This window comes from Macaca nemestrina, chromosome 2 (assembly GCF_043159975.1).
Source record: "Macaca nemestrina isolate mMacNem1 chromosome 2, mMacNem.hap1, whole genome shotgun sequence".
Classification (NCBI taxonomy): Eukaryota; Metazoa; Chordata; class Mammalia; order Primates; family Cercopithecidae; genus Macaca; species Macaca nemestrina.
Window position 1 is genome coordinate 163,668,480 of NC_092126.1, and position 12,330 is coordinate 163,680,809.

General features: G+C 44.9%; 1 protein-coding gene across 4 annotated transcripts in view; it reads left to right on the plus strand.

Annotated features, from left to right (window-relative positions):
- The first annotated feature begins 11,222 nt into the window (after positions 1–11,222).
- Positions 11,223–12,330, plus strand: part of LOC105470323 (glycogen synthase kinase 3 beta) — a 264,548-nt gene continuing 263,440 nt past the window's right edge. For 3 of the 4 annotated variants that reach the window (XM_071092370.1, XM_071092371.1, XM_011722183.2), the window contains exon 1: positions 11,223–12,329. In XM_071092370.1, coding sequence (XP_070948471.1) covers positions 12,242–12,329 — 88 coding nt within the window. In that variant the 5' untranslated portion in view covers positions 11,223–12,241. The remainder of the gene's footprint in view (position 12,330) is intronic. The other variant, XM_011722181.2, reaches the window with a different exon arrangement.

A 12,330-nucleotide genomic window follows, 5' to 3' on the forward strand; every position in this document is an offset into this window, starting at 1 on the left:
GAACCAGAGCAACTCCATCTTAAATAGGAGCTGGGCAAAATGAGGCTGAAATCTACTGGGCTGCATTCCCAGATGGTCAGTTAAGGCATTCTAAGTGACAGGATGAGATAGGAGGTCTGCACAAAATACAGGTCATAAAGACCTTGTTGATAAAACAGGTTGCAGTAAAGGAGCTGGCCAAAACGCACAAAAACCAAAATGGCGACGAGAGTGACCTCTGGTCGTCCTCACTGCTACACTCTCACCAGTGCCATCACAGTTTACAAATGTGCCACGATAGTTTAGACCCTATATGGTCTAAAAAGGGGAGGCATGATTAATCCACTCCTTGGTTAGCATATCATCAAGAAATGACCATAAAGAATGGGCAACCAGGCCGAGCATGGTGGCTCACGCCTGTAATCCCAGCACTTTGGGAGGCCGAGGTGGGCGGATCAACTGAGGTCGGAAGTTCGAGACCAACCTGACTAACATGGAGAAACCCTGACTCTACTAAAAATACAAAATTAGCTGGGAGTGGTGGCAGCGCATGCCTGTAATCTCAGCTACTTGGGAGGCTGAGGCAGAATAATTGCTTGAACCTGGGAGGTGGAGGTTGCGGTAAGCCGAGATAACGCTATTGCATTCCAGCCTGGGCAACAAGAATGAAAACTCCGTCTCAAAAGGAAAAAAAAAAAAAAAAAAAAAAAAAGGCAGCCAGCAGCCCTTGGGGCTGCTCTGTCTATGCAGTAGCCATTCTGTTATTCCTTTACTTTCTTAGTACTTGCTTTCACTTTGCACTGCAGAGTCACCCTGAATTCTTCCTTGTGTGAGATCCAAGAACCCTCTCCTGGGGTCTGGATCGTGACCCCTTTCCTGTAACAGATTCAAGTGTTTTTCTTTTCTTTTATATAGCATAGTCCTTTAAGGTGTTGAAATCAGAGTATTTATATAATTTGCCAAAGGCTTGATACGCAACTTTTAATACAACCAGTCTACTTCACAGTGACAGTGTTTCAAACACTCTCCCTCTTCTTTTTGGGTAGTCATTCATTACTTTCCCATTTGGGCACACCTCACTGGTTATAAGACACATGACCAACTATGCCACGTCTTGTTACTCTGGACATATTTTCAGCAACAGGAAAAACCACAGTGTATGTTACTTCAGAGGCTTTCCTATAATGGTAATGTCTTACATCTGCTAAAACACCTCTCCACTGTCTACAGGACAAAGCCCAGTCTTTTTTTTTTTTTTTTTCCCTGTAACATTTAAAACTCCCTCAAACCTACCTTTTCAACTTTATCTTCCATTAGTCTTCTCTATCAGCTTTTTGTTCCAGCCAAAGTGGTTTTCCCAAAGTCAGAAGAACAGAGTCACACTGTCCTTAATTACTCTCACAGCTCCACCCACATGCCGGTTTACTAAAGAGAGGGTTTATCTGATGGGCTGAAATGGAAGTGATGGAAAGTAATTTACTTCCCCTCTCCTTTCTTCATCTTCAAATCTTACTAGTCATCCTTTATGATCACTTTAGATTGAAGTGTCTTCCACTCACCTATTATACATAGGAATGCATGGGCAATTTATTTAAACTTTGTAGTAACAACCATATTAACAAATTATGGGCCAGGCATGGTGACTCATGCCAGTACAGTAATCCTAGCATTTTGAGAAGCCATGGCAGGCAGATTTTGAGCCCAGGAGTTCGAGACCAGTCTGGGCAACATGACGAAACCCCATTTATACAAAAAATACAAAAATTAGCTGGGTGTGGTGGTGCACCCTTGTAGTCCTAGCTACTTGGGGGGATGAGGCAGCAGGATCCCTTGAACTTGGGAGGTTGAGGCTGCCGCACTCCAGCCTGGAGGACAAAGTGAGACCGTGTCTCAAAAAAATAAATAAAAACCAAATTATGTTCTGCCTCACAACTCTTTTATAAATTCAAAATGTGATTTTTATAATTTATTATTTAACTTTTCATGTAGTTGCTTCCCTAGAGGGTAAACTCCCACAGGACACTGATCCTCTCATTCATCTTATATCAGATGCCTAGCAGGTGTCTCAAATATAATAGTCGCTATTGTCTAGTTTTACTATTTTAACTTATATGACAAAGGATTACCATAAATATTTTGGTTGGAAAGCTTTGCTGAGAAATGTGAATTTTTTGAAAGAATTCCATTGTAATTAGAGGCTTCTGAGGGACTGTGAATCACAATGAAGAAATAATATAAATGTTATTTTTTGGGCCAATTCCCCTTAAAATCAAACACAGAAGTGGAGTACAGTGGCTTACACCTGTAATCCCAGCTACTTAGGAGGCTGAGGTAGGAGGACTGCTTGAGCCCAGAAGTTCAAGGCTGTAGTGAGCTATGACTGTGCTACTGCACTCCATCTTGGATAACAGCAAGAATAAAAAATAAATAAAAGTAAACAAATAGAAATTTATTATAAAAATACCAAAGACATTTAAATATTTTCATTTATAATTAAATATGTTATTGACAAGTTATTCTAATTTCTGTCTTCCTTTCCAATCTTGATCCAAATGTACTTACGTTTTACAGATTGGAAATATGGTACATATACAACCTGAAGTTCTATATTTTTCAATTAGTGTTGTTTCCTAAACATATTTCTGAGTTACTTTTGGTAGTTGTATTTATTTTTACTGGCTGCCTAATATGGAGTTAATATAACATAATTTACTTTACTCCTCTATTATCCTGTGATATTTTCCTTTACTTTCTCTTGGCCCACATCTTAGACATTACATAATTTCAAACTATCTCAAGGTCTCCAAATACCTTGTTAAACATTTCAGGCATTGCATAACCTTTTCTCTTTGCCTGGAACGTTCTTCCCTTCCTTATCCATCTGTACAACTATTCTTTGTCTAAACTAGTGGTTCATAAACTTTTTTTTCTTTTTTTGAGACTGAGTTTCACTCTTGTTGCCCTGGCTGGAGTGCAATGGTGCAATCTCAGCTCACTGCAACCTCCAACTCCCGGGTTCAAGCAATTCTCCTGCCTCAGCGTCCCAAATAACTGGGATTATAGATGTCCGCCACCACGCCCAGCTAATTTTTGAAGTTTTAGTAGAGACGGGGTTTCACCATGTTGACCAGGCTAGTCTCAAACTCCTGACCTCAGGAGATTCACCTGCCTTGGCCTCCCAAATTGCTGGGATTACAGGTATGAGCCACCATGCCCGGCTTGTCCATAAATTTCTGATCTTGAGCTAACATGATATGCACATTATAAGACATACACAGAAATAAAAAAAGGATTAAAGGTGCAGTATTTTAAAGATAAATTTCAACCAGCCAGGCGTGGTGGTTTGCGCCTGGTAATCCCAACACTGTGTGAGGCTGAGGGGGGGCAGATGACCTGAGGTTGGGAGTTCGAGACCAGCCTGACTAACATGGAGAAACCCGGTCTCTACTGAAAATACAAAAGTAGCTGGCATAGTGGCACGTGCCTGTGATCCCAGCTACTTGGGAGGCTGAGGCAGGAGAATCACTTGAATCCGGGAGGCAGAGGTTGCAGTGAGCCAAGATCGCGCCATTGTACTCTATCCTGGGCAACAAGAGCGAAACTCCGTCTCAAAAATAAATAAATAAATAAATGAAGATAAATTTCAATTATTTAAGGTCCCAAACCATTTTGTTTTCACCCTCCAACTGCTATTGGGCCCCTAACAATTATTAACACTTTTTCCAAAGCATTAATCTTCGTTTTGATAATTGTGATGACTTCATACTACCATAGCTACATCTCAATCATACTTTAACTTAGAGTAGGCTTTGACTTTAACAATAGTGGACAGTAACTTCATGTTTCAAATATTCTTGAGAATTTCAAAATATTCATGGCCCATTTCTTGTCAAATTTAGTAAGTACATTATTGTTTTTATCTAGTGATGTGACTGATGAAGAGCTCCTACCAACAGTAGGAGAATGTCAGCTTTGCCATTTTGTTTACTCTTTAAACATTAGTAAAATCTGTTATCTACATTTTATTTGTAAAAATCATTTTCAATAATCTATGGAGATTAATTTAGTTAAAAACCAAAAAACATAATCTGGAAATCCACTTAATTAAGTACAAGTAAAGTGCTGTACATTGCTAAAAATTTTAAAAAGCAGGAGGGCACCTAGAATTCACAACCCCTTTGAGGCTGTGGATTCATCCCCTTCCCTTAGGACACTTGTACTGTGGATCACGTAACACCTCTTCCTTCATTGTAGGGATGGAGGAGCGTGCCAGCGTCTATGAATACCATTGGTAAGGTAATTTTTTTACTTTTTCTTTTCAGAGATGGAGTCTCGCTCTGCCGTCCAGGCTGGAGTGCAGTGGCGCAATCTCAGCTCACTGCAACCTCTGCCTCCCAGGTTCTAGCAATCCTCCTGCCTCAGCCTCCTGAATAGCAGGGACTACAGGTGCATGTCGCCACGCCTGGTTAATTTTTTGCATTTTAAAAGAGACAGGGTTTCACCGTGTTACCCAAGCTGGTCTCAAACTCCGGAGCTCAGGCAATCCACCTGCCTTGACCTCCCAAAGTGCTAGGATTACAGGCGTGAGCCACCATGCCTTGCCTCAATTTTTTTTTTACTTTTTAAGATAAAAATAAATTTTAATAGTTCTAGCACCCCAAAAGATCATCCTATCTATCCTTTAAGTCCATGTACTCCACTCTGGAGACCACTAGTTGAAATACACCTTGGAAACAATCTCTGGGACACTTCCCTTCCTCTGTTAGCTCCAAAGCTGCTCAGTGGACCTTATGGTATGTGTTTAGATGTCTCCTCCACTGTAAGAGAGCTCTTTCAAGGCTAGGGCAAAAGAGCAGTCATCTCTGGATGGCTTTTATTCATCTTCATACTCTTGTACTCCTTGGGCGTAACACAGTGTCCTACAGAGGTAACAGGAGATGGATAAATGCTCACTAAACAGACTTGAGTGAAGTTCAATTTGTTTCTTTTGGATGACTATTTAAGGAGAAATTCCTAGGGCTAGGGCACAAGAGGTAACCTACAGGTTTGAAAACTACTTTCTAGCTGTATGAATTTAAGCAAGTTACTTCTCTTGTTCCTCAGTCTTCTTATCAGTAAAATAGAGGTAATAACAATATTGTACTTACTATATAAGGAGTTCTGATATTATATGCCCCAAACACCAAGCACAATATCTGGAATGAGTTAGCTTTTATTATTATTATTATTACCTTTTTTGATATGGAGTCTTGCTCTGTCGCCCAGGTTGGAGTGCAGTGGCGTGATATCGGCTCACTGCAAGCTCCGCCTCCTGGGTTCACGCCATTCTCCTGCCTCAGCCTCTCAAGTAGCTGGGACTATAGGCACCCGCCACCACGCCCAGCTAATATTTTGTATTTTTGGTAGAGATGGGTTTCACCATGTTAGCCAGGATGGTCTTGATCTCCTGACCTCATTATCCACCCGCCTCGGCCTCCCAAAGTGCTGGGAATACAGGCGTGAACCACTGTGCTGGCCAACTTTTATTATTGACCAAAGAGCACAATTTTAAAAATGGCTTTTCATAATGTTACCAAATTAAGCTCCTGCTGATGATTTCTAGTACAGTCAACAGGTCACTTTCTCACGCTGACTTTGGTATAAACTGATTCCTTTACATAGTATATGAAGTGTCAGTCACAGTCAATCTCTTTTTGGCATTAAAGGCTGCCTATGAAGGGATAAACTTCTGCTGCTGCTTCAGAGCTTTTAAGTGTCCTGATTTTCTAGTTCTTTTGCTCAGCCCCAAAACTGCCTCCTCAAATCCTTCCGAAAGTGCCCATTTAGCTGCTGCTACTTACTTTTCTGTTAGATTACTTTCCTGTGGAATATACATAAAAGTCATTGACAAAAGGTAAAGACAATTATTAGAAAGCATGAAGACAATAAAGATCCAAAATAAAGACGATTATTAGAGAGCATAAAGACAATAAAGATCCAAAGCTAATATTTCTAGACACTTATGTGTGCACATATAAGCACAAACATATATATAATTTCAGAGAAATGAGTTCAATTATATTACTGTTTTTTCTTTCTTTCTTTTTTTTTTTTTTTTTAAAGAGACAGGGTCTCACTCTGTCACCCAGTCTGGCGTGCAGTGGTGTGCTCATAGGTCAATGTAACCTCTAACTACTGACCTCAAGTGACCCTCCCACCTTGGCCTCCCAAAACACTTGGATTACAGGTGTGAGCCACCATGCCAGGCCAGTACTACAGAGAGCCGAGTGATCTAGTATAAAGAGGCTGCACTCAAATAGACTCTGTTGTAAATCCCATTCCTACTCTGTCATCTATGAATCATGTGACCTAGAGCCATATACTTAGCTGAAGACTCGTATTTTTCTCTTCATTTATTAAAAATAGGGCTAATAATGCCTATCTTCTGGGGTTTTGAGGGACAACTGAACAGCTGCTCAATAAATGTAAGTTTATTTTCCCTTCCTGTTCATCTTTTTGTTTGTTTGAGAAGGGGTCTCACTCTGTTGCCCAGGCTGGAGTGCAGTGGTGTGATCTCCACTCACTGCAACCTTCACCTCCCAGGTTCAAGTGATTTTCTTGCCTCAGCCTCCCAAGTAGCTGGGACTATAGACATGTACCACCATGCCCAGTTAATTTTTGTATTTTTAGTAGAGATAGGGTTTTACCATGTTGGCCGAGCTGGTCTTGAACTCCTGACCTCAAGTTATCTGCCCACCTTGGTCTCTCAAAGTGTTGGGATTATAGGAGTGAGCCACTGTGCCCAGTCCCTTCCTGTTACTCTTCACTTTGACCTTCATATTGGAGGGCTTTCCTAAGCCTCATTACTAAACAACTTTTTCATCTCATCGTATCTGATGGTAAGTATCTGCAGCAGAGGCCATATCTTGTAACATTTTGAAGATCAGTACCTAATAAGATTTAGTTTTTTTTTTTTTTCTTCCTGAGACAGGGTCTCATTCCCATTGCCCAGCCTGGAGTGTAGTGGCACAATCTCGGCTCACTGTAGCCTTGACTTCCTGGGCTCAGGTGATCCTCCCAACTCAGCCTCTTGAGTAGCTGGGACTATAGGCATGTGCCATCATACCTGGCTAACTGCTGGACTCAAGCAATTTGCCCGCCTCGGCCCCCTAAATTCCTGGGATTATAGGCGTGAACCATCAAGCCCAGTCCATTTAGTGTATGTTTCATTTAATACATATGTATGGCTGGGCACGGTGCCTCACGCCTGTAATCCTAGTACTTTGGGAGGATGAGGCCAGTGGATCACTTGAGACCAGGAATTCAAGACCAGCCTGGCCGACATGGTGAAATTCCGTGTCTACTAAAAATAAAAATACTAGCCACGTGTGGTGGCGCACACCTGTAATCCCAGCCACTCAGGAGGCTGAGGCATGAGAATCATTTGAACCTGGGAGGCGGAGGTTGCAGTGAGCTGAGATCACGCCATTGCACTCCAGCCTGGGTGACAGAGTGAGACTGTCTCTGTCTATCTGTCTGTCTGTCTATACTTTTTGAAACAGTCTCACTCTGTCACCCAGGACAGAGTAATTGAGGTCCCAGAAAGGGTTCTGTCTTGGACTTGTTTGGAATAGTTCATGCTGGATTCATCTAAATAAACTGCATATCATATTCTATGTGCTACTTCATTATTATTATTTTTCATAGAGATGGGGTCTCACTATGTTGACCAGGCTGGTCTTGAACTCCTGCCCTCAAGTGATCCTCCCATCTTAGCTTCCCAATGTGGTAGGATTACAGGCATGAGCCACTGTGTCTGGGTTCTACTCCTATAGTTTCTTCTAGTTTCAGCTAAGTGATTTTAAGCAAGTCACTTAATCACTCTAATGCAGTGCCCTCATTTGTAAAAACAGAACGATGGTTTCTCTTCTTATTTTACTGGATTGTTGTGAGGACCAAATGATATAATCCATGTCAAAGTGCTTCATAATCTGCAAAGTGCTATACAAATGCTTGTTATTAGTATAGAATACATGAAGCCATTGAATTGTGGACTTTCATTCTTATCTATAATCTTGTAGAGCACTCACCAACATCTTCCCACTACACTACTCACCTGTTCTGTAACCCCTAGCCTTCCTTCATTTATCTTTTTCTAATTTCTTGGTTTATTGTTGCTTTGCTTTAGAATAACTGATCTCTACAAAGGACATTCTGATGAGCCTCAGAGGGAAACAGTTATACCAATGGATATGCTCACAACCAGGTATACACCATAGTACAAGGCATATGGTTTAGACTATAAGATAAAGCAAAGCAAAATGTATCAGGAGAGGTACGGAGGCTATGAACAGGTAAGAACAGGAGATCTGAATCCTCGTTCTGCCTCTTTAACTTCATGGGCTTTGGGTAAGTTAGGAAACATTTCTGGGCCTCAGTTTTCTCATCTTAAAATTGGAAGTGATAATGGTATTTATTTCATATAATTTTTATAAATTTAACTGGGAAATTTTGTGTGAAGCATTTAACTCCACCTGGCATATTGTGAACACCTAATAAATATTAACTATTAGTTATTATAAACTGATAAATTGTTGGCAGCAAGCAGGAAAGAGACAGTTGGAAAGTTCAGAGAAACTACTGAATATTAGTTTCAATAGCTTTGTATTGTCTCATAAGCTTCTCCTTCCTCAAGTCCTCATTTTAGATTGAAATATACATTTTTTCCCCTATAAAATTTCCTCTTGGTCAGATTTTAAAAAATAGCATCAGCTGAAAATATTGAAGGCAGCAACAGTAAAGCTGCTAATCATATCCTTATGGAAGACTATTTCCATACCTATTACATACAAGAGAATAGCCATGTTTCCAAATTGTATAACTTAAACATTTGTTATTTATTTTCCAGCTCGTATAACTAGGAGTAGGGACGGGAAGTATAGAAGAGGTAGGCACGATTTAAAGTTTTGCCTCACAGCATTTTAGGGAACAGCGGCAAAGGTCTTTCATAATAAACAGCATGGAGAGGCACCACAGATGACAAGGTTGCCGAATTGAATTTGCTTTTAACATTCTTTACCCTCACCCATGGCATCCAGTGACCTTATGCTCTTTTCATTGCAAAGAACAAGAACCTCTACCGCTCTTAGGCTGTAAAACCTATTCTCAGGTTTGTGATTACAAACTGCCTGTTGGCCTCATCGGCCAAGGGATGTTTTTAGGTTGGTCTGCAGGGTTTGAAATATCGGTTATCAACATTTAAAAATACAGAGATTTCACACAAAAATCCAATTTTGGGATTTCTTTTGGGAGGAAAAAAAATTGAACATCTGAGAACACTGGACCCACATTCCTGAGGGCAACAATCTGCTAGAGCTGAGCAGCTGTTCCTTCTAGTTATGGCATGGATATTCCAATTTGCCATTTCCCCCATCATTCCCCATTGTCTTACACAAGGCCAGTCTCACTCATTTGCTTTACTTGTCTGGCCTCTATAGCCATCTAAATCTGCAAACACTATCTGGACCTTTCCTGTCTTCCATCAAAGCTTACTTTGTTCTGTCCCAAGTCCTTCATCAGTGTTTCAAAGCAAGAGCCAGGTAATCTGATCAAATTTAGGTCCTTTTACTTGTGCTTTCTGGAGACAGTATCCTAACTGAAAGAGATGATTCTGCAGGTAGAAATTACAGGAACCACTGGATTACAATCAGGATGGCAACTGTCTGTTCTACTTTCTCTCTCTTGACGTAGCCATACCTCACTGTTCTAAAGCAGACCAAAGGAACTGGTTCTATCGTAGAACAATGGACGCTGGTCTTACATATGAAATCTATTCAAGCTGCACTTTTATAGATCACCCTAATTCCAAAAGATCCAAAACTACCACGGGCTCCTCTAACCCCCCATTTCCTTGGAGGCTTCAGGATATCCGGCCTGACGGCATTTCCCCTCACCTGCTTTCGGGGCCCGTTTTGCGCTGGGCAGTTGCGCCCAAGGAGCGCGCGCATCCAGCATGAGCTCATTTCTCATGGGCGTTTCCAGAGGCCCGGCCGGGCCGCGCACACCAAGCGCAGCGAGCCTCTCTATCAATGGCCCCCGAGGCTGGGCGGGGCGCGGCCGCCCAAAGAAGCTTTGTTCCCATTTTAGCGTCTGAGAGCTTGCTGCCGGCTGGGAAGGCCCCCTTTGTCCGTCAGGCCCTTTCGGGGAAGAGGCCGACACCCGGCACACGCGATCCAGGGCAGAGGGGAGCCTTAGGCGCGCAGAATTGGCTGCGCCCCGCCGAGAGCCTCCTGTGGATGGGGAGAACCCCTCGACCCCTCTGCTCGCTTGAGCGCTTAGAACCCAGCGCCGCCGACCGCAGCACTTTCCGATTTGCTGCGCCTAGGGCAGGCGGTCCCTATGTGCGGTTTCCACCGTAGTTGGAGGCCGCAGGCGAGCCGTCGGGTCGTCAGCCACGACCCTAGTCGGGCATCTCCCAGGTCCTGGGACGGAGGCCGAAGGCCAATCACACCGCAGCTAGGTCTTGCGATTGGACGGCAGTGAGAGCCGATTGGCCACCGCCGCGAGTTTCGAGCTCCACCCTCTCCCTTTTGCCCCAACTCCAGCGCCTAAGCTTCCGGCCAATGAGACGGCGCTTTATAGACGCCCTCCCTTCGCTTTCTTCTCCCCACCTTGGAGAGGGAGGGGAAGTCCTGACTGGCCAAACTGTCCTCGGAAGCCCCCTTCCCTTCACCAATCACCGAGGGAGGTACGCTCCCAGCGGAGTTTTCCAGCCAATTACAAAGCGGCGGCGGCGCCCAACCGTGCAGTTTCACCAGCGTCTCTGGGTTTCACCGTCTTCAACTCTTCAAGCTTTTTCGTGAGGGCCGGCGACTCTGATTGGCCACTGTTGCCATTGTCGAATGTCTCCTCCAGCCAGCCACCGAACAAGGCGAATTCACCCTTTCCGTTCGGCTGCCTTCGGCATTTTCCGCTCTTTGGGCGTGGCTTTCCAGCGTCACGTTCTAATTGGTTTCTCAGGCCGATCGGCTTTTTCCGGGAGGAGCCGCAAACAAACGACGTCCGTGATTGGCTCCGTTCGGGCTTCGGCTCCCAGCCGAAGCGGGCGAGAGTGGGGCTCGGGCGGCGATTCCCAGACGCCTGTTACGCGGGCGGCGGTGCGCTGGGTGGTGTAAGGCTGGGTGGGGGAGGAAGGAGGTGGAGGAAGAGTAGGAAGGGGGAGGGGGAGTGGGGAAGTGCAAGGCGGCTGCGCAGACAGCGCTCCTCACACAGAGCAGCCCCTGACCCGGGCGAATGCGGGCTTGTGCCGCCGCTGCCGCCGCCGCCCGGGCCGAGTGACAAAGGAAGGAAGGAAGGAAGGAAGCGAGGAGGAGCCGGCCCCGCAGCCGCTGACAGGGTTCTGGGCTGGGGGCAAAGCGCGGACACTTCCTGAGCGGGCACCGAACAGAGGCGAGGGGCGGGAGGGCGGCCGAGCTGTTGCCGCGGACGGGGGAGGGGGCCCCGAGGGACGGAAGCGGTTGCCGGGTTCCCATGTCCCCGGCGTATGGGGAGCAGTCGAGGAGCCGCTGCCTGGGGTTTGAAGGGAGCTGCCTCCGCCACCGCCGCCGCCATGGCCGCTGGATCCAGCCGCCGCCTGCAGCTGCTCCTGGCGCAATGAGGAGAGGAGCCGCCGCCACCGCCCGCCTCTGACTGACTCGCGACTCCGCCGCCCTCCAGTTCGCCGGGCCCCCGCCGTCAGCCCGCCGGATCCCACGGCTGCCGGAGCTGCAGCGTTTCCCGTCGCATCTCCGAGCCACCCCCTCCCTCCCTCTCCCTCCCTCCTACCCATCCCCCTTTCTCTTCAAGCGTGAGACTCGTGATCCTTCCGCCGCTTCCCTTCTTCATTGACTCGGAAAAAAAATCCCCGAGGAAAATATAATATTCGAAGTACTCATTTTCAATCAAGTATTTGCCCCTGTTTCACGTGATACATATTTTTTTAGGATTTGCCCCTTCGTTTCTCTCCTCCCAGGAAAGGGAGGGGAAGGAATTGTATTTTTTCCCCAGCCCCAAATCATCTATATGTTAAATATCCGTGCCGATCTGTCTTGAAGGAGAAATACATCGCTTATTTTGTTTTTTATAGTATACAAAAGGAGTGAAAAGCCAAGAGGACGAAGTCTTTTTCTTTTTCTTCTGTGGGAGAACTTAATGCTGCATTTATCATTAACCTAACACCCCAACATAAAGACAAAAGGAAGAAAAGGAGGAAGGAAGGAAAAGGTGATTCGCGAAGAGAGTGATCATGTCAGGGCGGCCCAGAACCACCTCCTTTGCGGAGAGCTGCAAGCCGGTGCAGCAGCCTTCAGCTTTTGGCAGCATGAAAGTTAGCAG